General features: G+C 38.1%; 1 protein-coding gene across 15 annotated transcripts in view; it reads left to right on the forward strand.

Moving 5' to 3' along the window:
• dnm1a (dynamin 1a) overlaps positions 1-24721 on the forward strand; it is a 49797-nt gene that overhangs the window by 4363 nt on the left and 20713 nt on the right. For 6 of the 15 annotated variants that reach the window (XM_017307796.1, XM_017307792.1, XM_017307793.1 and 3 more), the window contains exons 2-16: positions 4055-4128; positions 4278-4427; positions 4580-4783; positions 5108-5206; positions 6033-6193; positions 6288-6430; positions 6512-6647; positions 9009-9076; positions 12145-12607; positions 15952-16038; positions 17966-18036; positions 18136-18187; positions 20215-20226; positions 22868-22897; positions 23202-23315. In XM_017307796.1, coding sequence (XP_017163285.1) covers positions 4055-4128; positions 4278-4427; positions 4580-4783; positions 5108-5206; positions 6033-6193; positions 6288-6430; positions 6512-6647; positions 9009-9076; positions 12145-12607; positions 15952-16038; positions 17966-18036; positions 18136-18187; positions 20215-20226; positions 22868-22897; positions 23202-23315 — 1864 coding nt within the window. Of the gene's footprint in view, positions 1-4054; positions 4129-4277; positions 4428-4579; positions 4784-5107; positions 5207-6032; positions 6194-6287; positions 6431-6511; positions 6648-9008; positions 9077-11112; positions 11252-12144; positions 12608-15951; positions 16039-17965; positions 18037-18135; positions 18188-20214; positions 20227-22867; positions 22898-23201; positions 23316-24721 lie in introns of all 15 variants that reach the window. The other 9 variants (XM_008424355.2, XM_008424353.2, XM_008424358.2 and 6 more) reach the window with 5 other exon arrangements.

Consider the following 24721-nt stretch of genomic DNA (forward strand, 5'->3'; position numbering starts at 1 on the left):
CTGTAAAACTACAGCGTGTGATTCCTCGCTCCCAGCTGCCATCGCCGTTCCCACCCCCACGTTAAGCTGATGTTATGAAGATGGTGTTGTGTTACATAACGCTGAGGCAGAGGCCTGCCAGTGAGGAGCAGGACAGTGGACTGCAGCTGCATGAAACACTTTATTGTGTCTAAAATTAGGAGCAGGGATGCCATCTTTATTAATGCGTAAGGAAGGACATGGCGTGGGATCCCTGTTTAAAAAGTAAACAGATATTCAACCCTTTCTGTTTTCTAAGAATTGTTGCCTGAGTTAAATGCTGCACTACTAAATCATTAAATTTAAAAATTCGAAGAAAAATTAAGCTCACTCTTGTAGGAAACCTTCATCTCAATTTTGAAATATTAAATTCTGTTCTGCAACTCAAATCACAATGTCTTCCTCAAACAGTTGTTGTAGACGCTGATGGCTTTGGATAGGAGGAATCTCCTGTGGTGGTCTGTATTACACCGGTTCTCTTGAAGCCTCTGACTGAAGACACTCTGTTGTGGGGAAGCAGTCTAATGAAGAGGACGCCCAGCGTTGTCAGTAATTTTCTGAGATTTTTTAAGTCATTGGCTCTGATGTTGCTTCCCCAACAAAGGAAATTCAAAGGGAAGATGTTTTTCTAAAATTATTTTGGATAAGTACATTTGTATAGATAGGATTATGAAAGTAAAAATTATAAGTTACACATTTGCATTTTTTCATAGAAACCTCTGAGAAAGTTCATGGATGTTGTAAAATGTCATTACATTACGTTTTGCGGTTTTAGAAGTAGCTTTTAAATGTGTGAAACTGTTGAAACAGAATTTAATATAGGTAGGATGAGACAGCATTCACTGAGAGACAGTGGGGGAAGAGGACATCATTTATTGAGGCACTGCTACAGGGGATTAGCACTAATCTCTGCTTGCCTTCGATACATTCTCCCATTGGATGTGACCTAACCCTCTATTCCCACCACACAGCCGCCAGGAGAGCAGCTGGCTTTACCGTCAACCTTTATCCTGTATGTATATGTGCATTACTTATTCATCACTTTAGAAGCATCCTCTAATTTTAGAGCCTGTGGGCGGGGGGGAAAACACACACATTGTTGTGCTGCTTCATTGCTGTCAGGACTCGTAATACTCCACGCATTAGAGGAGGATTAGATGAGGCTCAGTGTCCGACCGTGTCTGGAGTCGGAAGTGAGGTGATGTACATAACACAACCAGCAGAGGAGCGCCAGGTCCAGGTTATTAGATGTAAAAAAAAAAAAAAAAAAAAAAAAAAAATATATATATATATATATATATATGTCTCACATAAAATAGTAGGAAGAGGAAGAGCATAAACCCACCAATTCTTCCACTGAATTTGTAAAACTGTTGCTGCCTGAGAAAAATAACAATAAAAAACAATGTATGCTTTACAAATCTGACCATTCTACATGAAAAAACACAATCTGCTGTGCATCACTTTAGTTAACTGATAACTAAAGAAAACAATAAGTTACTGGCTTTTACTAGACATTTGTCCATAGTTACAAATAAAGTGCTGCTTTATATACAGCCATATATAAAAGATATCTTGTTTTTTTTAGTCAATCTTCAATGTTTCAGAGCTTCAAACTGATTTGAAATACATCAGAAAAAAATATCTGTTCTAAATTCAACATACAGTTTTGAAATGATGATCTGATTCATAGAATTTGTTCTCCAAACGAACTCCAAACCAGTCTAGCCCTATGTGAAAAAAAAAGAAGTGTTTCCTTTGTTAAATCAGGGATCAACTGCGAATAAGTAAATTTTTGGACAGCTGAGTTGAATTTCACTGTTCACATTATCGCCAGATCTGTAGAAACAAGAAATGTACAAAACAGAACCTGTTTCTGAAACTCCTCACGACCTACCGACGATTAGGTGCTGATTTTGCACCTTCACCCCAGAGATAAGATACTTTTTTTTTTCTAAAGAAAATTTCTACAGACACAGACACATTTTGACACCACATGCAAAGATTTCTAAAGAGCCAAGAAGGAAAGTAATCTTCATTGCAGCTGCATAATCACAAATCTGCAAAACTGAAGGAGATTAGAGTCCCTGCTGCAGCGGATATGATAAATGGAGCCTCCAGAGACTCTGTTATGACTGAGACAGGTATTGATTAATGATTGTACAACTGCTAAGTGCTCTCCCAAAAGTAGGTTGATGCAACTATGAAAAAAAAGAAAATAATCTGTCTCCTCGATGAAAGGATTGTGTGGGTGTTTTTGTTTCATTTCCCACGTCTCTGCGGGAGATTTAACAATAGAGGACATTGATGGGGGCGGAAGCTTTCCTGAAGGAATTAGTGAAATGATCAGGGATTTATGTAACGCTAGAGAGCGACAAATGTATTATTCTGTCGGCAAACAGATAGATGCAAAAACCCTGTTTGTGGCTTTGCTCATTAATTGGAGGATGGCTGCCAGTTTAAGAGGAATAAATGTGTAAGAGGAAGACCTGCAGTTAACACCATCTGTCCTCTGTGAAAAGTGTCCAACTAGGAGGAAAGGAGGGGGGAAGCACCACTCAGAAAAAATGAGCTGGCAGGTAGAGCAGATGGGACACAGAAAGGCTCCCAGAGAGAAGGATTCCCTTTTAAGCAGAATATATATTAAATAAATTCTTACATTATGTAATTTTCCTTCCTTTTTCATGCCCTTGTTGCATAATGTCTTTAATAAAATATATAAAAAATAAAGACATTTGAAATAAACAATAGATATTTCAGAAAGGTTACTTTAATTATATGTCACTTTAATCTGTACGTAGTTTTACTGATAAAATTACACAGATGCAGCTGTTTTTTGTTGTTGTTTTTTTTACATCAGAACATATTGTGGTGTGAAGAGTCATTTAGCGAAACATTTCTGACCAAATTATGTGTAGAACAAACACTTTGAGTGTATTTCTGATAATAATAAAGTGATGTTTGCAAGAACCTGAGCCTTGACCTTAATGTATTCAAAATGTTTTTGTTGCTCTACTGTAATACTCCAATCTTCATCAGAATCAAAACAAATAAAAGCTTGAAAGTAAATGTCTGTATGAACTGTATTATGTAATATAAAGTTACATTTTTATACAGTGCATGTAAAACAGCTGCTTTTCAAACACACGCATGCATATTTTTGTATGTTTGTTTCAGAATTTCCTGTCTTTGGTTGTCAGATTGTTCTGCACAGCTTTGGCTTTGAAATGTAATGGAACGTTTAAAACATTTATGTATTTAAATATGCACATACGTAGTCAATGTAAAAAGAACACACAAACAATATTCTTAGAAAACTGAAGTAAATGTATATTCAGCAGCGCCTTAATTACGCATCAGGGAATGACAAGAGGCTTGCCAGCTGGCTGAAGTGTCTGCAGCGCTGCAGGCGAGTTGACACCAAGGTTGCATAAGTAGCAAAAGAAAACAGTGTACTTCACACAAGAAGGCATCTAAATGTCCTGATTGTTATAAGTGTGGAAACAACTTCTTATACTGTCACAAGCACATGCTTCTCCCACACTTATCCAGACCAGGCTCCACTTGAAGTCTGTAAAAAAATTATATTCTAAAGCAAAAATGATTATTTATATTTCCTATCAGATAATTTCCTTATTTCAAGTGACAAGGATTTGTTTTATCCTTATTTTAAGGTTTTTTTTATATTTCATTTTGGAGCATTTTTATTTCGTTCCTTTTTAAATTGTTAAAGTCCAGCTGCTGTGATTCAAATGTAACTTTAACTTGATAGGGATTTTTTTAAAGCAAAATTTTATTTTATTAATTTATGCTACAAATTCATTTTATTTTTCATTTAAAAAAATAAATGAATAACATTATTTTACTAATGAAATTAGTCAACAATCACAGGTGTTTGATTTTGTAAATATAAATAAATGAAAAGGGGAAAAAAAACAAATTTTATTCTTCCAAGCCAGGGAATGTCAACGTTGGTAGTTATTTAAAAAGAAAATAATAAAAAACAGTAAACATGTTCTTTGTTTCTGTGTTGCAGGGATTTTCTTCCTCGTGGTTCTGGCATCGTGACCCGTCGTCCTTTGGTTCTTCAGCTGATGAACTGCCCTACAGGTGAAATACATGAATCTTAGAAATATAACTCAAATGAAAAAGATTTTCTCCCTTAGCTAAAAACAAGATAAGAGATAACATAAAGCAGGGAGAACCTTATCCGCTTCCATTACTGACTAATGTGACTTTTCTTTTATGCTCTAACTCAGAACATGCAGAGTTCCTCCACTGCAAGGGCAAAAAATTTACAGATTTTGATGAGGTGCGACAGGAGATTGAGGCGGAGACTGACCGCATCACGGGAGCCAACAAGGGCATCTCCCCCGTCCCCATCAACCTGCGTGTCTACTCTCCTCATGGTAAGCCTGACATCTGTATCACGCATCGATTCGATTATGTTTTATGAGGCTCTGCATGATAAATTCTACCTCATCAAGATCTAATTTGACGAGGTAGTCGTCCATTTTGTTTTGATTGATCTCAGCTCTTCTGTTCCCTCTCCTTCTCGCAGTGCTGAACCTGACGCTGGTGGACCTGCCGGGAATGACCAAGGTGCCAGTCGGAGACCAACCTGCAGACATCGAGGTTCAGATCAGAGACATGCTGTTGCAGTTTGTGACCAAGGAGAACTGCCTCATGCTGGCCGTTTCCCCTGCCAACTCTGATCTGGCCAACTCTGACGCTTTAAAAATTGCCAAAGAGGTCGACCCTCAGGGTGAGGACATGCATGCCAACAAACCCAGACGTCGACACAACAGAGGAAAAATCAAATGCTTATACTAAAACAAAATGCAAATTTCACTAATTTAACCAAAAAAGTAGTTATTGTTCTGAATAGTCATTATTGTCAGGGATCCTAAATACGTTTAGAGTACTGGACATGGTTTAAATCTGGAAATATAAATATCTTCCATTTTCTGTACTTAGAAACCGAATATTTTTGGTCAAACCCCTTTTTCACACCCTTAGTTGAGAGCATTCATGTGATCACGTTGCGTTTATTAAATGTATTTCTGCTCAATCTGTTTACAACCTGTAGGAATGAGGACCATAGGGGTGATCACCAAGCTGGACTTGATGGACGAAGGGACAGACGCTAAAGACATCCTGGAGAACAAGCTGCTTCCCCTGCGCAGGGGTGAGAGCCCACAAATAAACACTCTTCTTTCCCCACCTCAGGGCAGCGCAGTGACACATTGTTTCCCTCTTGTGGTAGAAAGGCAGGCATATTCAAAGCCGGTCAAGAAGGAAAGGGGGGGAAAAAACAACCTGAAGACTGCTGGGGAGAGAGAATGAGAGGAGAGACAGAAATAAATCAGATCTGAGTTTTAAAAAAAAATCAAGTCATGAAGTTGGAGCAGAGAGAGTTTTTTATTTTTTTAAAGGGGAAAATCTCCCTGTGGAAAAGATCTTGTGTCTGTCTTGTGGGTTTTTGTCGTTGCTGATTCAGTCTTTTCTTTTCCACTGACACTTGGTCAGACCCCAGGCATGTGTTTTTGAATATTTTCATGTTCCTTGTTTTTTCCAGCCTGCTCTCCGGTTAATGTCACGGATGTTCTGATTTACAAGGCCACTGGCTCGGATTTGCATTAGTTATAGAGCATGAAACGACTTTTACCAGAGTGAAGGATCAGGAAGCTTAACTGGAGATGAAATGGGATCCTTTTGCCCTGAACTCTCCCAGCTATTTTTTTTTCTTCCTCCATTTCTTTTCCTGTTTGTCCTCAAAACATGGCGAACGTAAATCTTGTAGTTTGCAATAACATTTTTGCGTCTCACTCAGGCTTGCATCATGAAACGCATGTGAATCAGTTAGATCCACTTGTTAGCTAAAGAATAATCCAAGATTCCTCTTCTCATTTTGTCTCGTCTCGAATTCAAGGAAGTCCTAAAACTAAAAGGATCAGTTCCCCACTTGTTGTAAATCTCAACCTTTTAGACTCAGGCCGATATTTTGCATCCAGGTTACATCGGCGTGGTTAACAGGAGCCAGAAGGACATCGACGGAAAGAAGGATATTAATGCTGCTATGGCTGCTGAGAGGAAGTTCTTCCTCACCCACCCTGCTTACAGACACCTGGCTGAACGCATGGGCACGCCCTACCTCCAGAAAGTCCTCAATCAGGTGGGGGGAGGGAGGAGCGTGTTGCTCTATGCCGTTTCTCATTTCACCCAACGTTGACCCAAAATCAATAATGGCGACCTTTTAACTTGCACAGCAACTGACCAACCACATCCGGGACACCCTGCCGGGTCTGCGGGCGAAGCTGCAAAGTCAGCTCCTCTCCATAGAGAAGGAGGTGGAGGAGTACAAGAACTTCAGACCCGATGATCCGTCCCGCAAAACCAAGGCCCTCCTTCAGTAAGCAGACGAACAGATTTGATGTTAAACTTGAGGTTAAGTGGATGTTTTGCCGATGCTTGCATCCGTATCTTCTTCCAGAATGGTGCAGCAGTTTTCAGTGGACTTTGAGAAGTGCATAGAGGGCTCCGGAGACCAGATCGACACGGCCGAGCTGTCGGGCGGCGCGAGGATCAATCGCATCTTTCACGAGCGCTTCCCTTTCGAACTGGTCAAGGTGGGGACTCTGCAAAGAGCACGCTTGCATCAATCTGCGCCAATAATGCTTCCCCTGCTTTTGGAATAAATAACATCCACTTATTTCTTTTTATTTTAAGATCCCAAAAGGAGGTGATTTTATGCTAGGATGTTTGGCGCTCCATTTTTATGATGCAAAAAAATTAATAAATACAATAACATGAATAAAAATGATGACATCAAGATCCAGGATGTTAAATGGTAACTAATCTGCAACATTTGTTTAATATTGTTGTAAAACTACATTATTAATAATTTTTCACAAATCTGTTAAAGCTGGACTTTTATGGTCTCATTTTCCAGACTCATATTTAATCCCATCTGTTTTTTTTCTTCCTTCTATTCCAGCTGACATAAATTAATCTTTTGTACAACAGATAATTATAGCCTTAGTTTATGGGGTACATTGATGATTAAAAGAATTCAATGCATTCATTTATCGCACTGAATCATTGCAATAACAGATTTGTGTTTCTTTTGTGATTTTTTTATTCCCCTCTTTTAAAAGTCGGGGAGCAAACTCATGTCTCAGCTCACACATTGCGTTTTTACCCAAAGAAGTCTCGTCACTCTCTGAAGCCCGACAAAGTCTCATAATTTTTAGCTTGTATGCAAAACATAAATATTAGAATTCATTTCTACATTTTATTTCCATCCTCCTCTACTTCAGAGTTGGTTCGATCCTTCTCAGTTCATAACAGTTTTTCGTTCACTGTGATCTCTTAGATTACAGCAAGATAGAGGAAAGTGAAGAAAAAAACAAAACAGAATGTAAACTCAACCAACTTTTTAGGTGTTACATTAGCGCTGCATCTCCCTCACACGTCTTAGAAAGCGTTTCACACATTTGAGGGTTTCTGATGCTCCTCACAACCGCTTTCCAAGGACTGCTTTCTGAGTAACCTTTGCTATAAACTTTTAAAATGGCTCATTCATCACCACATGACCAACAAAGCAAAATTAATGAATTAATAAATTTACAGAGGTTCAAACTTAGGAAGGAAGCTGCCAGTCCTGTACATGCTGTACCTCACAAGGGACATTTTAATATCTGGCCATAGTGATTTTGTAATTTCTTGAGACCTATGGTTTATATCAAGGGGGTTGTATGAGACAGAATACGTTGTTCCTTTTATATGATGCAACTTTTTGTCTTTTCGGGTGCTGGAGGGCTCGCGAAGGTGGTGGAAGGGTCTTGGGAATGCGAGGTTTGATGCAGTTTAGTTGCATGGCGGTATATGAGCAGATGCTGCTTTTTGTATTTGTAAATTTCCCAAGAGAGCTGTTTATTATTGTTGCAACTCCCCTGTAACCTGCTCGACATTTTCATGAGTTCTGTTAAGGCGTGCTCATGAAAATAAGCAGTGACAGTTGCAAAAAAAAAAAAACATGCACAGGACACAAAAATGTAAAAATATGTTATAGATATTTCGTATTAGATTGAACCAACTTGACAAAATGATACTTACTCCTATGAATATTTCTTTCCTAGCTTGTACATGTCATGTTGCAAAAAGGTCAAGACTAGTTTGTCTGTGCTAGGATTTTTTAAATTACCCTTTTATTGACTTGTCTGGGAAGGTTTTTGGACTCGGTGGCCTTGCATAGAAAAAAACTCCCCAAACATCTGTTACATCAGGTTAAATCTGAATGTTCACAGCAGGAAAAACAAGCGTGGAAATAATAACATCAATGACTGCTGAGTTCCCTTTAGTGTGTCAGTAAATCATGGCAAAGACCACTCAGGCACAAGAGCAGGAGTTTCCCCAGCATTTGAGCAATGCCAATCCAAATAAACCTGTGGATTTCCTGCTACGAGACGTAAAACCATCCATCTGACGAATGATGGTCGTGACTCAAATATCCCCTCTACGTACCTGTCCCTCACTTCCTTTCTTTTTAGCCAGACCGTTTCCACCTCGCCTTTTCCTCCTGGTTTCCCAGCTCTCTCTTGCATCCTCTCTCAACCTCCCTCTGTGGATATAAAACTCACTGTAAGTCGACTGAGGCAACATAAAACTTCCCAGTGGGTTTCCCACCAAGGACAGAGCAGGTTGCTTCCTAACCAGAGGGTGGACTGAAAATCCAGGAAGCCTCGAGTGATTCATCATCATGTTTTATGTGTTTATTGAGAGTGTTTCCGAAGAAAACGTTTCGCTTCAGGAATGCAGGTAATAAATGTGGCGTTGCACTAAATAAAGACGAAATATCTGGTCAAATATATTAAAAACAGATGCTTGAAGGTTAATAGATGAACTCCCGTGATGTCTGCCCCCTGTTTGCCAGAATATACCGTGTGTGAGTGTGTGTATGTCTAATTTCCTCTCCGCCTGTTTTTCAGATGGAGTTTGATGAGAAAGAACTCCGCAAGGAGATCAGCTACGCAATCAAGAACATTCATGGAATCAGGCACGTCCACCTTTCAACTTATCCCTCTGTCCTTCCTCACTTAACCGCCCTCAACCTCTTTCTGTCAATTACTGCTGCCTGTTCTAAATGCTGCTGCACTTTGAGCCAAGACCTCTTAAAACAAATTGCTCTACCTCCAGCTGATATCAAAATACACTCAAATATGGGAGTTTGGAAATCGGATAGTGATTAAAAGACACCTTCAAGTTTGGACATTTCATGTGCTCACAGATCCATGCTGGCGTCTGCCTGGTTGGTAAAACCCAGCAGAATTTGATCAGTATGTGTTATGTGCATAATATATTGTCACATGGAGCCAATCAGCTGCCACATTCTTTAAAAAACCAAATCTAGACGGTGCCAGTTATTGAAATACAAAACACACACACACACACACGCACACACACACACGCACGCACGCACAAGAGAGGTTTCAAAATGTTTTCCCGTCAGTTCAGAAAAGCATGTTTCTCAGATTTTCTCACTTCCTGTTGAAGGCACCAGATCACTGAATAAGTTCAGTGAACAGTAAAGCCATTAAAAACCATTCAATAGCAAAAAGACGACAACATCCAACATCCTAATTCTAATCAATGCGCCCAGGAACATTCTCTCAAATTATCTGTGTTTAAATGTGCTGTAATGTTGACTTTTTATAAGAGATAAACATCAGACTAATCTCATCAGCTGGTCCTTTGATTCAATTTTTGCTTCTACTTCTGTGCTAAAGACTATTAATATAAATTAAATTAATTCAAACATCTACTTTTATTTTTTCTCACTCCCCTTGACGTAGTGATTTTCTGAGCAGTAGCAAATGTTAGCTAATGTTACTTTGATTTAAATTCAGACTAAGAGAATTTAGCATGTTGATGAATGTAACATAATTATACAGAGTAATATTAGAGATGCATTAGAGATGCGGCCCAGATTTGAACATATCAATAAAAAAAAATCCAGCTTATTTCAGTTTATCTTAAAGAACTATGCACCACAATATCGCATTATGTATTCCTGACTGGAGCGTCAATGAATTATTTATGTGAAAGGCAGAGGTGACGTCACGCTGCCTGTCGCGGTGAAACAAGATTTTATCAATATTCTAACACAAAAACAACATTCTAACATTTTCAACTTATTACATGTGATTGAAAGCTCAAATGATGAAAAGGAGGAGCTTTGCTGTGATCTTGATATCTTTCCTGTTGTTTGCTGAAGTTTCACCCCATGTTTTAGAAGTGGCAGCCTGAATAATCAGCAGACATGTTATTCTGATTTCCTTTCTTAAGACTTCACAGATACCAGTACAAGCTAATTCGGAGCATTCACATTTATATCTTTAAGAAATAGCACTTTAAAAAGTGTTGCTGCTGCCATAGTCTATTAGCATTTAGTTGTGGGGTGTTCACTGACCAGAAAAAAGATTGTATGTTTGAGTTTCTAACCAGGTGGTTTTAGTTTAGGGCTTTTTCTTTTTTCTTATTAAAAAAAACCCCTCAAAGGATTCAAGATTGCTGGTATTGTACAACAGTCTATTTTATCTTGTTTGCCATAACCAGTCATGATCTAGTTTATTAAATATTGGCAATGTGCTGCCAAATGGTTGCAATAATTTAACTGGATTATATTTAGATTACATTTTCTCACCATTTTTGTTGTGTCTAATATTTTTCATGTTGTACAAAGACCAAAAAGGAAATGTGAAAGTTTCCACTTATTGTATTATTCCAATGCTAATATTGTAATAAGTTGTTAAATCTCTATAAATATCCTCATATTGAGATTGCACCAATCAATTTTCAATAAGCCAGTACAAGCATAGGAAGTAAAAAAATATTTTTCTTTTGCTTAATTTCTCTTCTTCTCTTCTAAAGTTGTGTGTGATTATGCTTGGTGACCGAAACGGAGGGTAAATCTTGAAAATTAACATTATTCTCTCCACCCAACCCTCCTTCTGTCTTCCTTTCTCTTATTTTCAACACCTTTCTGTCGTTGTTTTTGGCCCTTCTGTGGCTTGTTCTCTCCGTGTTGGACAGAACTGGCCTCTTCACCCCGGACATGGCCTTTGAGACCATTGTGAAAAGGCAGATTGGGAAGATTAAAGAGCCTTGCACCAAATGTGTGGACATGGTCATTTCTGAGCTAGTCAATACAGTTAGGCAGTGTACCAAGAAGGTAAAAAACCCAAAACAAACAGTGGTTAGCACATGTTTCAGTCTTGCTTTCAACCCTCATCCCTCAGTCGTTCACTCCCTGTGGCTGTAACCGCGTAGCTACCTCCAGCCCTTGTCGTTTGTTGGACAGCGAGGGGGGCGCCTGGAGCGGCAGGGTGGGCTGCTGTGTACCTGCCTGCCTGTTGTACTGCTTCAGACGGGTTTGGCTGGACAGGCTGCCTATGGTTGATGGTTGTGCTGTGAAAAGAAATCCAGTGTGGAAGCTGAAAGTCATCAGAATATGATTGCTGACAAGGCAAAGCTACATAATCTCAAGACAAATTTCTGTCAGGTTTTCCTTTTTGTTCATTTTCAGTTTTACTAATTGGGCTTGGGCTTGCTTACATCGTAGCACATTTTGAAGGATGTAAGTTGTCCCGCCGCAACCATCTCGGATGACGTCAGCTTCCAAACTTTCACGTGTGTGGGACTGCAGCCGTGCACCTGCAGCCATGAAATGTTATGGCCTAGTGGCTCTTCGGCGTGCCTCGGGGACGCATGTTTCAGAGCTGGGCCAAGAGCAATGAGCAAAAAGTCTTTATCCAAATGGATCCACCGTGACCAAATGATTTCAACAGGCCTGCAACCACTTGGAGAACTTTGGAAATATATGTTGGGATTTGGCTCCAGCTGAAAGTCGAAGGACACGGAGGATGGGAGGAGAAAGAGTCAGCACTTTGGGTGGGAGGGTTGCTGGGCGAGGGGGGGCGTCTTGGCTGAACGTCCAGGTGCACATCTGCAGTCTTGCTGTGTGTTGCTTTGAGTTTTGGCTGGCGGAGTTGTTCAAGCTGGGGGATCTCTCTATTTCTAACTATTTCTCTGGTCTTTCTCTTTCTGTTTCCTCTTTTCTCGTAGAGAGAGACTCCAGCACTGTCCTGTTTTAGAATGGCTTCAGGGAAAACCAAATGTCTCACTCGCAGTTTCTTCCTTCTGTGCTGTTTGTCCTTCCAACCCCCCCCCCAACCTCTTTCTTGTCTTTTCCCACCTACAATCTCTTGTGTCTTATGTTCTCCCCTTTCATTTTTATTTTTCTATCATTCAACCTTTAATTTTCTCACTCCTTAATTATCTCCTCTCCCAACCCTTTATTTGGTGCCTTCACTCGCTCTTTTCTCTTGGGTCTCTTTTGGTTTTCGTCCCGTTTTCTCTCTCTCTCGTGCTGCCTGCTTATCCCAACAGGACGGGGTTGTTCACCCCTGACCTGGCCTTTGAGGCCATAGTGAAAAAGCAGATCCAAAAGCTGAAGGAGCCCACACTGAAGTGTATAGATATGGTAGTGAGCGAACTCACCTCCACCATTCAGAAGTGTAGTCACAAGGTAAAATGGCAAAGTCAATAGAAGCTACTTTGAGTATCTCTGTTAAGCTAAACAGGTATGGGTAGACTGATCGCTGGAGATGTTTTTAGCTACTTTGATTTAAAGTACATCATTAGAGGCTTTATATTTAGTAAAGTGTAAAGTATAAATTGCCAAATCAAGCATTTCCACAAAACAATTTTAAAGTAAAAAATTAGAATTTTGTCAATGCTAAGTTGTAAGTTGTAAAAGTCCATGGATGTTGAATATTTTTGGGAACACAGCTATAAGGGAGCTGATTTATAATTTGCGTGTTCATAATTCCTTGAGAAAATGTAATTTTAACTTGCATCAAATGTTTCTTATTTACTAAAGTAATAATAATAATGCATCACATTTGGCAATAAATGACGTAATAGCAAAGTGTTTTAAAAACATTAGACCATTAATATCGCCCATATACTGACGCTAATGTGACTCCATAAGAAGATGAAAATCAATACGTTTGTTTTACTTAATCAATACCTAATCATAGAATCTTTAGGATGGCGAGTTTATAACTCAATGAACAACACAGGAACGTTAAGAGTTCACTATATGTAAGGCTTAAATTAGATAATTTACATAAATTAGCTTGGAAAAAGTAATGAAAAGAAGAAATAATAAAGATTTTATTGACAAAAGATTTGCCCAGCAAATATCAGTCTATCCTTACGCCGTTTAATTGGGATTTTAAGTATATTTTTGTTGTCATTTGTCTCCAACTCTCCAAGTTATTGACCCTACTTTTTTTTCCAGCTTATTAAATGCATGTATTAGATAATTATATTTATTATTTAATCTCTTAAAGTCTAGAAACCCTTTAATGTATTTTGGTTATAATCATTTAACCTTGTTTCCAAAAAAGCTAAAACACTAACCCAAATGTAATTAAATATAAAAGTTCAGATCAGGTATTAGCCTAAAGTTTGAAATAAAAATAGACATTCATCGCATTCAGAAATTAGGCTGCTCCACACAGTATTTAGATATTTTATGACAAAATGAATCTGGTAAGTTTTATAGATGAAAATATGGCAGAAAAAGTATTCTCTCTCAAAAGTCAAGTAGATCGTTTGGAGGCAATGCTGAAGCACAGCAGAGATGGAGGAAGACAGAGCTCAGATTTCATTTGAGAGGAACTTCATCAGTGCAAACGGAGCGTCTGCATAATTGTTACTATTGGGTTATTGCTGCAGCATTTAAGTAGCAGTTGCAAAATTCTAAAGCAGTGGAGGAAAATATGTGTGGCTTACATTGCATCTCTAAGTTGTAATGTTTGTACTGCAGAATTTTAAGTCTAATAATCAGCAACAGATCAGATTGTTTACACAAATGCGTCAAATGCATTTAAAGATGATGCTGTGACATCATTAAGTTAAATTCGTGTATCTGCACTCACTATTGAAACAGTTGGATAGAGACTGGCTGTAAAAATGGAAGTGATGCAGATGATCCTTTTTATTCTCCAATTGTCTCTTAGGTCAAACAATTTTTGTTCAGATTATGAAGTAATTTTTTAATGACTTTAGCTCAGCTTTGTAGATCTCCTGTATTTTGGAGATGACAAAGTTTTGTTCTTGTTTTTTTCTTGTTACCCTGGCAGAGCTTTGGAATAAATATATATGTAATATATTTTGCGTGACAACTTTTTTGGAAACAGGTTTGTGTTTTTCTGTCTTTGTAAGTTTGGTTAAATACACTGAACCGTTTTTCTTTGTTTTTTCTTGGGTCACTCACCGACTTGGCACGCTCTGAGCGTCTCTTTATTTCTCATTTCTTTATTCTCCATTTCATCCTCTGTATCCTCCACACCTGTAAAACCTGCTGCTTCCTATAGCGTGACCTCTTTGGGATTTCTCTTCTCTGTCAGATGTTTATCTTGATTTTCTTTTCTGAGACATGGAATACGTATTGATTCTATATTTAAATACACAATGCTTAGAGAAATCCACAAAGGGACCAGTTTAAGATCTTCCTCCCCGTCTCGTACCTTCTGTCCCTGGACTCCTTGCATTGCATGCCTATATTCTTACAGAAAATAAAATAGCTCAATTTATGTCTGTGATGTGTTTCTGATGCAGTTTTTTAAAGACAGAAAACATATTTGGTTTCTAAAATCCTGTGTCTTGACTTCAAGCTACAATGCGTCATGTTCCTCTTTAATTTGGGAGAGTCAGACTCGTCTGCTGGCTTTGCATTTTTAAAGGCTTTAAAGTTTTCTCCTTATGTTGTGATTGTAAAAGCTTCAAAAACCATAAAATCCTTCTCATCAGATATATCTTCATCCATGTTGGAACAATGAGGACATTTTTAACTCACGGTTGCCCTCTGAATAATTTACATCTCATATCCTTAAGCCTCCAATTTGGACAAGGCAAATCTCCCTCAAATAAAAATGGAGTGAGTAGAAATTCAGAAAACCTCAAACATGCACGGAGAGCAAGTTCCAGTTATGTTTCAGTGCTGCACAGAAGAGTAATTTTATCAATGCCAGCCCTGACTTCTTACAGGCAGCTGTAACATGTAGACAGAGGGAATCCGTGACAAACCAACCTTAAAGAAATGGTCACTCATCATCTGTTTCAAACTCTTACAAGGTCATAGTTCAACCTTTAATGCCACCATAGTTTGAAAATTTCAGACCCATTTTTTCCCCCAGCTTGTGGTCCCATCAGCCATTATGTAATTGGACACAGGAAGCAGTAATTCAGCCTGTGGACCAAAGAGCGGTTCACTGACACACCCCTTTGTCCATCAAAGCACCAGACAGACATTAAAAGACGCATTGTAACTTGAACAGAAACAGCGATCCTTCTTTTCTTTTCTTTTCTTTTGCACCACGATTGCTTTGATTCCTTTTGGTTTTGATTCTTCTTCTTCTTTCCTCACACTTCGGCAAAATGTGTTCGTGTCACATTGGAGGCCCACCAGCGTCTGTGTTTGTGGGTTTGCAATGAGCTCATGGAAAAAGACCCGCGGTGTGCTGGGAAGAGGAAGCTTTTCTGCCAGGAACATTGTTTATTCTGTCTTTTGTGTGGTAATATCACAGATTCTGCTCTTATCCGTTTTCCCCCGTATTGGCGACAAAATACATATTCAGGAGTTGAAATCCAATCTAACAAATTTCCACAGAGCATGTCGGGATAAGAGCAGAGTGTCTGGCAAACCCCAGAACCCCAGAACCCTCAGAACACACTAGATTTTTAAGGTGTCGTTTCAGCGACGCTGAATGTGTGATTATGTGTCTTAGAATGGGCTTGTATGTTTGACGTCTGACTGTGTGTGTTTATTTGCTGCCTACCTGTTGGTTCCTGTGCTCACAGCTGGCCCAGTATCCCATGCTGAGAGAGGAGATGGAGAGAATCGTCACTCAGCACATCAGAGACAGAGAAAACCGCACCAAGGATCAGGTAAGGCTCAAGAAACAAACCAAGCATAATGCTTTACTGCTTATTAACATGTGCGACAAGAATAATTACTGACATACTCACCTTTTCAATACATTTATCTCAAGTTTTATGTGATATTTGAAGAGACAAAAGATAACCATGGTCTTGTATGCCCGTATGCGAGTGGCGAAGCAGTGATGCAGTCAGGCAGAGGTTAACGTAGAGAAAAAAAAAAGGAGGAGTTTTATTCAACTTAGAAACAAACCTGGCTGGACTACAAAAAACAACAAGTTTATGGGCCCATAAAAGAGGGCAAGGTAACCAAACTCTACTCAAAGAACTGGCTACAAAACGACACCAATTCAAACAAACTGACCTTCGAGATCGAGACAGAGAGAAACTTAAATGCCGACTGATCAAAAGGGGTAAACACATAAAAACCCAACCTGACACTAACGTGAGCCAATCTCATTTCTCTCCGTGAGTTTTTGTTTGAGTTTATATGCAGGTCTCCATATTGGCTTGCTCCACCCCTTTTCCGCCTCTTAGTTCGTCAGCCAAGGGACCGGATCAGCTGCCACTAAGGAAACTCGCAAAGCAAAAACAAGGGTTTAATCAAGTTTTACACACATAACAGTGTAAAGTAAAACTTGCCCACTTATTTTCAAATAAAGCTTTATATGATTATGGAAATAAATAATTTCTAAACTAAAACCAATCCGTTGTTACTCTGTGAATTAATTACTACACTTGAAGAAAGCAAAATATAAATACAGTAGAGTGAATAATCCTCTACTTTACCAGTGAGATGTTTGGTAAATATTACTATATTTTGTGTGGCTGAAACTGCAGCCGTCACACCCTATTTTTCTTTAAAAGTTAGAGATAGCTTAGTAAATTTTAATTAGACTTAACCTAAATTGTGCCTGTACAGACGGATTGAAAATCAAGAGAAAGTGATTTTTGTTTTCACAACTGGAAATACTCCAGAGCTGCAACTGGGGAAAATGCAGAGAATACAAAGTTTTAATCAAAACATTTCCATTGTTAACAGTGAAATTTGATTTAAATTTTTTTTCACTTAAGATATCTAGTTTCCACTTGAATGTTGCGCTAATTTTGACATAGTTTGTGCCTTTGTCCGCTGTGAGTTTGCAATTAAGTTTTAAGTCAGCTTATTCCTGTAGCACAAATTCACAACATGTTATCAGCAAATTACATAAAGTCATTTGCTTCTCAGCTGAGAAAGCTTGTAGCAACAGTGGAAAGTAGCAACCCAACCTGACACTAACGTGAGCCAATCTCATTTCTCTCCATGAGTTTTTGTTTGAGTTTATTTGCACTTCCTCTTAACAGGAATAAAAACCTCCATCACTGTGACATCACTGTACATTTATGCAGAGATTGTACTTCATCAAGATAATGATTTTTATCAAGGAAAAACATCATTGTCTTAAGAATTAGTTATACAATTGATATGTTTGCAAACCCAAACAGAAACTGAAAACATGTTGATTTGATTATTTGATTTTTTTCTTCTGTTGGGTCCATACAGTTCTCAATAACTACTGCTTTTACAATTTAAACTTTACTAAATGCAATGTGTTATGAGAAACAGAGTTGAGTTCCTTAATGTTCTTAGTGTCTTGAAATAACCTATTTGACCTTAAATCTATCTTTATTCTTCTGACTGTGCGCAGTGATAGATAGTAGTGGCAATGCTTTCTGTTTTCATCACAAATGTAACGGAAATATCGCAACGAATATTTAATTTATTGTTGTCTATATGTTAACGTGAAACTTATTTAGTTTAAATCTAACTGCATTTTAAATAACACGTCAAAATATCATCATATCCATGTTTCTCATGTTAAAGCTGGAAAATGTCTTCACTAGATACCAAAGCAAGCATCATTTGTGACAGTTTCCTGTCCGCCTCTCTATGCAGGTGCTGTTGCTGATTGATATTGAATTGTCCTACATGAATACGAACCATGAAGACTTCATTGGATTCGCAAAGTGAGGTTTTTTTTTTATTATTATTATTTTGCTAACACGTCTTGCCTGAAGTCGTGGGATTGTTCACTGGGCTTATTCTTGCTTCTTTTTGTTTTGCAGCGCTCAGCAGAGGATCAATCAAATGAACAAGAAGAAGACGGCTGGAAATCAGGTGCCACGATCAGAAATGTCCACTTTCACATCCCCCAATCAACATTAGTTTCCAAGTAAAAGTTAGACGTTTGAGCTTCGTGATAACCGTAACATATGACTGAATTCAATGAAATGTGTTTGATCTGTTGGGTGGCAACCAGAGGACTAAATGCAGTTTCCCTTCAGGCTTCCTTCTGTCGGCACTCAGCTCAATGTCTCCTCTCATGTTAAATGTTGCACAGCTAAACAGTATTTTGTTACCACTGGCAACTTTCCGATTCCTCCGCAAAGCAGCAGTCGTCTGTAGTACATGTTGCATGGTAATCTGCAACAGTTGTAGGAGCGTCAAACTTTCTTGGCTCTTTGGTGAAAGCCAAAGCTGTGTCAGCACACGAGAACCTTGATGGGAAATATCAGATGCATAATTGTTTCGGGCTGCACAGTGGAGCAGTTGTCAGCTTTGTTGCTCCACGGCAAGAAGGTTGCGGGTTCAAACCCCGGTCAGGGCACCTTGTATTTTTAAGTGCCTTCTCAAAAATAAATTTTTACATCTGTCCTTTGACGTCAGTGATTTAATTTGCTTATGGATTTTACTTTTGTTTCACTTAAGAGTTTTAAATCATCAAATAAATTTTTTTTACAGACCTGGTTAAACCTGGGTACACACTAAAGGTAGTTTTCAAGTGATTGGTTTATTTTTTTTATTGGAGAATAAAACCTCTCCCAAAATATTCTGTCCCAATGCGAAAAGTTGCAACCTCGCAGTTAAATTCTGAAGTAGCTGTGAGTAATCTCTGTTGGAAAACCGAGTTTAGTCACGCTAACCACACCCAGGACACTGCCAGATCACTGCCAGACTTTTACAATCAAGAAGCCGTTCAAACAAAACCTGTACGACCTGATGAAGTTCACATAAAGACCTCAAAAAGGAAAAAAAAGCATGCAAAAGTAATTCAGAAACAAAGAAGGGGCCATTCCTAAGGCTCCAGAGAGACAAAGTGAGATATAATAATAACAGAACGATAAAATATGGCACAGCGGAAAATCTTCCCAGAAGTGGGGCACCGAAATGACTTCAAGACTGCTTCACTGATTCATCCAGAAGGTCACAAAAGAAACAAGAACAACATCTGAAACACTGCAGACATCTTACTTAAATTAAGGTCACTGTTTAAGATTCAACAATAAAGAGAGCTCCATGACGTAAACAAGTGCTAACCAAAAAAGAACATCAAGCCTCTCTCCATTTGCCAAAAAACATCTTTATGAACCCAAAGACCTACGTGAAAATATTCTGTGGTCTGCGAAAAGAAAGTGGACGTTTTTGAAAGGTGAATGCCTTCCAGAAAAATAAATTCACAAAAAACAGTCAAACGTGGTAGTGATGGTAATTTGATGGCCCTGGACGACTTGCATGAACCTTGAATTCTGCTCTCTATGTGAAAACTCTGAAGCAAAATGTCTGACCAGCGGTTTATAAATCTGAAGCTCAAAGGCATTTGGGTTAGTGTTTGAAACACACCAACAGCTAGTGCTGGCTCAAACACCAGGACAGTATGAATGTTTTGGGAGTAGTCTAGTCAAAGTCTGAACTTAAAGTCAATTGAGATGCGATGACATGATATCAAACAGACCCTTGAGGTTCAGAAACTTGAGGAATCAATGATGAATTACAAAAATTCTGAAAAGTGGATTAAAATTCCCAATAATGATATTAATGACACGTTTCTCATTATCAAAAACACTTGTTAGGATTTTTTTTTCCATAGGATTTTTTCCCCACAGTGTTTTATTAGGTTTTTGGGGTCAATAACCTTTTCCACATTGGGCCACACTGGTTTGTTAATGTTTATCCCCTTTTCTAAATATATTTCATTCATCTTTGTCCAAATAATAAAATTGTTTGTTGACTCAAAACTTGGACAAAGAAAAAGGGTAAAATACTTTTTTCATAGCGCTTTATGATTCTCCTAATTGTTTTCTTTCTCTTTTTGCTTTCTGTTCCCCCCCCCTTTTTTTGTTTTCCTCTCTGGGGTTTTACTGCAGGATGAAATCATGGTGAGTTTTGAGTTTGCACTTTTGCAGTATGCATGTCTGTCTGCAAGTAGCCTTCATTATGTTTGAGCTTGAGGTAAATTATTTCTGTATTTGTCTGAGCTTTTTCTTTTTAAAAGCACAGATGACAGCAAACCCTGGATGTCGTGTGGGATATATTAGTTTTTTTTTTTTTTTGTAATTTAAATGCTTGTAGATGGCAGATGCTTAGCTACTTCCCTCTCCACCCCCCCTTTCTTTGTCTTTTGTCAAGCACACCAGTATAGTTTGGATACTAAACATGATATTTTACAACAATCTGCTTGCTAAAAACTACTATTGTTTTTGCATCTTTAATATCAATGTGCTGTTACATGTAAAAAAAAAAAAAAAAAAGTTCAATCTGGAGGGGTTCTTCCCAGATTCTCACCAGCTGGAGCTTTAACTGGATAAAAAAAAAGCTGTTCATAAGAGAAAATAAAAACAGTAAACGTCCCGAAAGAGCATTTCTCTATCCTTTTTCGATTCGCACAAAGTTTCAAAAGAACAGACAAGTTACAAGGCCTGCAGTGTGAGACACATATGGTGCTCCTGTTGTTTTCAGTTGTCATAACACGCACCATGATTGGGGTCAAAGGTCAGGGGCACACTGTAAACAAAGCGGTGAACTTCACTTCCTGTTTAGAGCTGGGTGTTCTTTGCTGTTTAAGACCCCACAGCTTCTGCTACGTTTGCACCGTCACACCGCGGAAGGCAAAGTACAACTCAGGAGTGAGTTTGTAAGCATGTAAAATGCTCAAAAGTTTAATTTTAGCTTGATTAGAGTGTGTTGTGCACACTAAAGCATTACGTTAATTGCAGTGAAGATCCCCCACTGCAACTTCCAAAATGATCAGCTGTCTTGAAAAGACTGTCTAAAAAGTAAATGTAGCTTTTAGTGCAGTGGAAAAATATTTCAAATATACAATGTTGTAGTTCTTTAACAATGAGCTTTGTTTTGTTTTTGTTTTTTAACCTCCCTTGTTCTCCAGGAACACTGGAAGTCATTTATCCACTTTTTGATCTGCAGTTACATTTATTTTTAGCAGAAGTCCAGGGTCCAGAAGTCCAGGGTGTCAATAAACAGAATAATGCATATTCTTTTCAGAATGTAGCTTGAACCACATATTTATGAGTATTCACGTTCTGCAGGTGAAAATGTGAAACATTTAGTCATTGTGGTGAGAGAGCAAATGTTGAGAAGCAGCGTCAGTACTGGCAGGAATGGCATGGAGGAACCACATTTTTTCCATCCCCTAACTAATAAAATGCTGGAAATCAGTTACATTACTGGGCAGCACAAAGTGCAATGGAATCCCACAGAAAGTATGTCAGAATGTCTGCTACCCATTTTCGGCCGCAACCACAACCAACTCACTTTTCACTGCTCAAGCATAAAAACTGAGAAATATCCATAACACCAAATTAACAAAAAAAAAAAAAAAAAAGGAAATGCAAATTCTGATATTTTGCTAAATACATTTTATTGACATCTTAAAGAGTACTGTGTAGGTTTTGTCTCGCCACATGTTGGAGGACTAAATTAAACCATTCCACTGTAATGCTTTTAATTGTAGCTGTGAAGAATAGTGATAGAGGACACTTAGAAGTTTTCTTTTCTTAATATGATATCTTTACTTTATTTATTTTAAGTGAAAAGAAATGTCAAGGAAGAATTTGGCAATAAATTGTTTATTTGTTTTTGTTTTTCTTTTTGTTTTTGATTTGTCAGAGACAAGTCTAAGTTTAGTCAAAATAAAACAGATAACACTGCAAAAAACATAAAGTCCTTGTGTATATTTTTGTCTAGTTTCTAGTCCAAATATCTGTAAACACTTGGAAAAACCTTTTTTTTTCTGTCAATATTAAGGAATTATTAAAACAATCTCAATCTCTTGATGGAAAAGTTACTTGTTAGTTAGTTTTGTGGTATTTCAAGTGTGCTAAGACATTTGCACAAGCAACTAAACCAAAAATACTTGGTAATATTTTGTTTTGGCAGATGATTGTAATGGAGCAGTAGTTGATAAATGCAGTAAGCAATTTTGTTAATTTTCTTACTGAAAAGACGTTCCAAAAACTGAAATGTCTTCCTAAAATAAAATAAACTTAATTTTCATTCCCGTTAGGTATTATTTACCACTGTATAATAATTACTGCAGAGAAGTTCAGTAATTAATTGGAAATAAGTCAGACTGGAGAAATGGCAAGTATGCAAATGTTTCTCATGAAATTCATAGGTTTAAGATAAACCTAGAATGTTACCATTTCTTTTACTTCAAAGAGCGCTAGGTCACTGTAGCATTAAGATAAAGCGCTTTCGAAAAAGTTTAAATACGTAACCTAATGCCTGAAACCTTCTCGCTTTAAAAGCTACCATATCAATCTGTATGGCAAATGCCGTATGCTGTGCAGCAGTGAAGCCTTTGCACCATAGCGCATGAACAATGAAAAAAACATTTTCCAGCCATTTAGCATCCTTTCTCCTCCCCACCTTGCTTGCTGCCCCCCAGCTGCAGTAATGGCAGCAACAACCACTCTGTGTATTTGGCCTTCTTGAAATCCCCCCCCCCAAACCCCTATGTTGGCAATAGCTTTGTAACATTCTCTCCACATTCTCACTCAGCCGGAGAGAGGAGTTAGCGATCGGTACAAGGTAAATAATTCATGCAAATTAAGAAAATAAAACATGTATGTTGTCTGTAATGAGGATAGAACGAGGTCAAGAGAGAGAGGTAGAAAAGGAAGTGTCTAAAAAAAAAACAAAAAAAAACAATGTAGGTGAAAGTTTGTGTGAAAGATGTTTTCTATCTCCCATAGAAGCACTTTCAGAAATTACATTTCTGAGCTTATTTGTCAATGGATAGGCCTATGATTTTAAACCTGTTCAACATCCTGGTCAACACAGAATAATTTCTAATTATTTCTGTGTTTGTGTGTGAATTTGGTTATTTTTGTAGGTGATCAGGAAGGGCTGGCTGACCATCAACAACATCGGCATCATGAAGGGAGGAGCCAAAGAGTACTGGTTCGTCCTGACCGCAGAGTCTCTGTCCTGGTACAAAGATGATGAGGCGAGTTCTTTCAAACAATCCCTACAAAAACACACAAACACAGTGAGGATCTACTAAGGCTCTGGGCTTGTACACTTGAGATACCAGAGAAAAATGTATGTTGGTACATAAGGCACAGTGCCCCTCCCTTACCTATTGCTGCACACTGTTCCGTCAGCTACAAACAAATGTAGCTCTTTGGGCATATTTTTGGTTGTCAAAAACACAAGCAGCCATGATGTTTAAAACTAAAGAAGATCAGCCCTTTACTTATCAATCTTGCAAAATAAAATTACAGTTTGAAAGCTAGAAGGGGCATGTAAAGCGGCCCGCAGCATGCCTAGCTAATCGCTCTAGATAGATTCCCTTTGTCACTGTTTTCAGAGGAGCAAAAAACTCAGTAAGCACGTTTCTTTGAAACTTACTGTTGAATGTAGCTGGTATTTATTTAGTGTTTTTGCCTTAGTATTTGTATACATTTTTAAATTACCATAAATAAGTTAATTGAATAACATTACAAATATTACAGTGATCTTTTTTTCAATATTAGACGGGCAGGGTGCGGGGGTTCCACTTTTAGCAGTAAGATTAAATTTTGCTTTCTCATTTTTAGGTTGTTATTATTATACTGGGAAAATTGCATACAGGCCCAGATTAATCTTTAGGTTGTATAATTATTAAAAACTAAATTCCTTTGCTCCTGTTTAACACAGTGAGGGTAAAAATTAGGATACCATATGACAGCTTATGTATAAAATATTTGGCCATTAAGAAATTCAACATCACTTTGACCAACACTAAAATATTAAATTAATGTTAAACAATAGAACTGAAAAAAAAAGTAATTTCCATAAAACTTAATTAAAAATGCAGCTTTCCATAAGGAACTAATAAAACACCGTGCAGTTATTCCCTCATAAAATAACCAAAAATGTAATGGAGTCTTGGAAAAAAAAGCCAATCAACTGTATATAAAATAGTCTAGAATCAATTTAAGTTTTTACTTAAACTGATTCAAATTGGCAAATGCACAATGCCGACCTTTTCAACTTTCCAATGAAAAATACATTTAATCTCTTTCCACTTGTAGCCATCCATCAGGTTTGATGACTGTCTTTAAAAAAGATTTGATCTGATTTGCTAGATAGCTAGCTGATGATAGGGGTGTCCAGTGATGCTCTGCAGAAGTTCATTACTGTCACCACAGCTTCGCCGTCTCCAGGCCTTAGCCACAGCCACTCCACTCACTGATATCAGAGGTGTGTGTGTGGGTGTGTATGGGTGTATGTGAAGACCCCTGTTTTTAGAGTGCAGACCCCCCAACATGTCAGACACTGAAGCTGGTACACACATGTGCATACCAGAGCCCCCTGTACCTTTTACACACACACACACACACACACACACACACACACACACACACACAC

Source organism: Poecilia reticulata, linkage group LG12, assembly GCF_000633615.1.
Source record: "Poecilia reticulata strain Guanapo linkage group LG12, Guppy_female_1.0+MT, whole genome shotgun sequence".
Classification (NCBI taxonomy): Eukaryota; Metazoa; Chordata; class Actinopteri; order Cyprinodontiformes; family Poeciliidae; genus Poecilia; species Poecilia reticulata.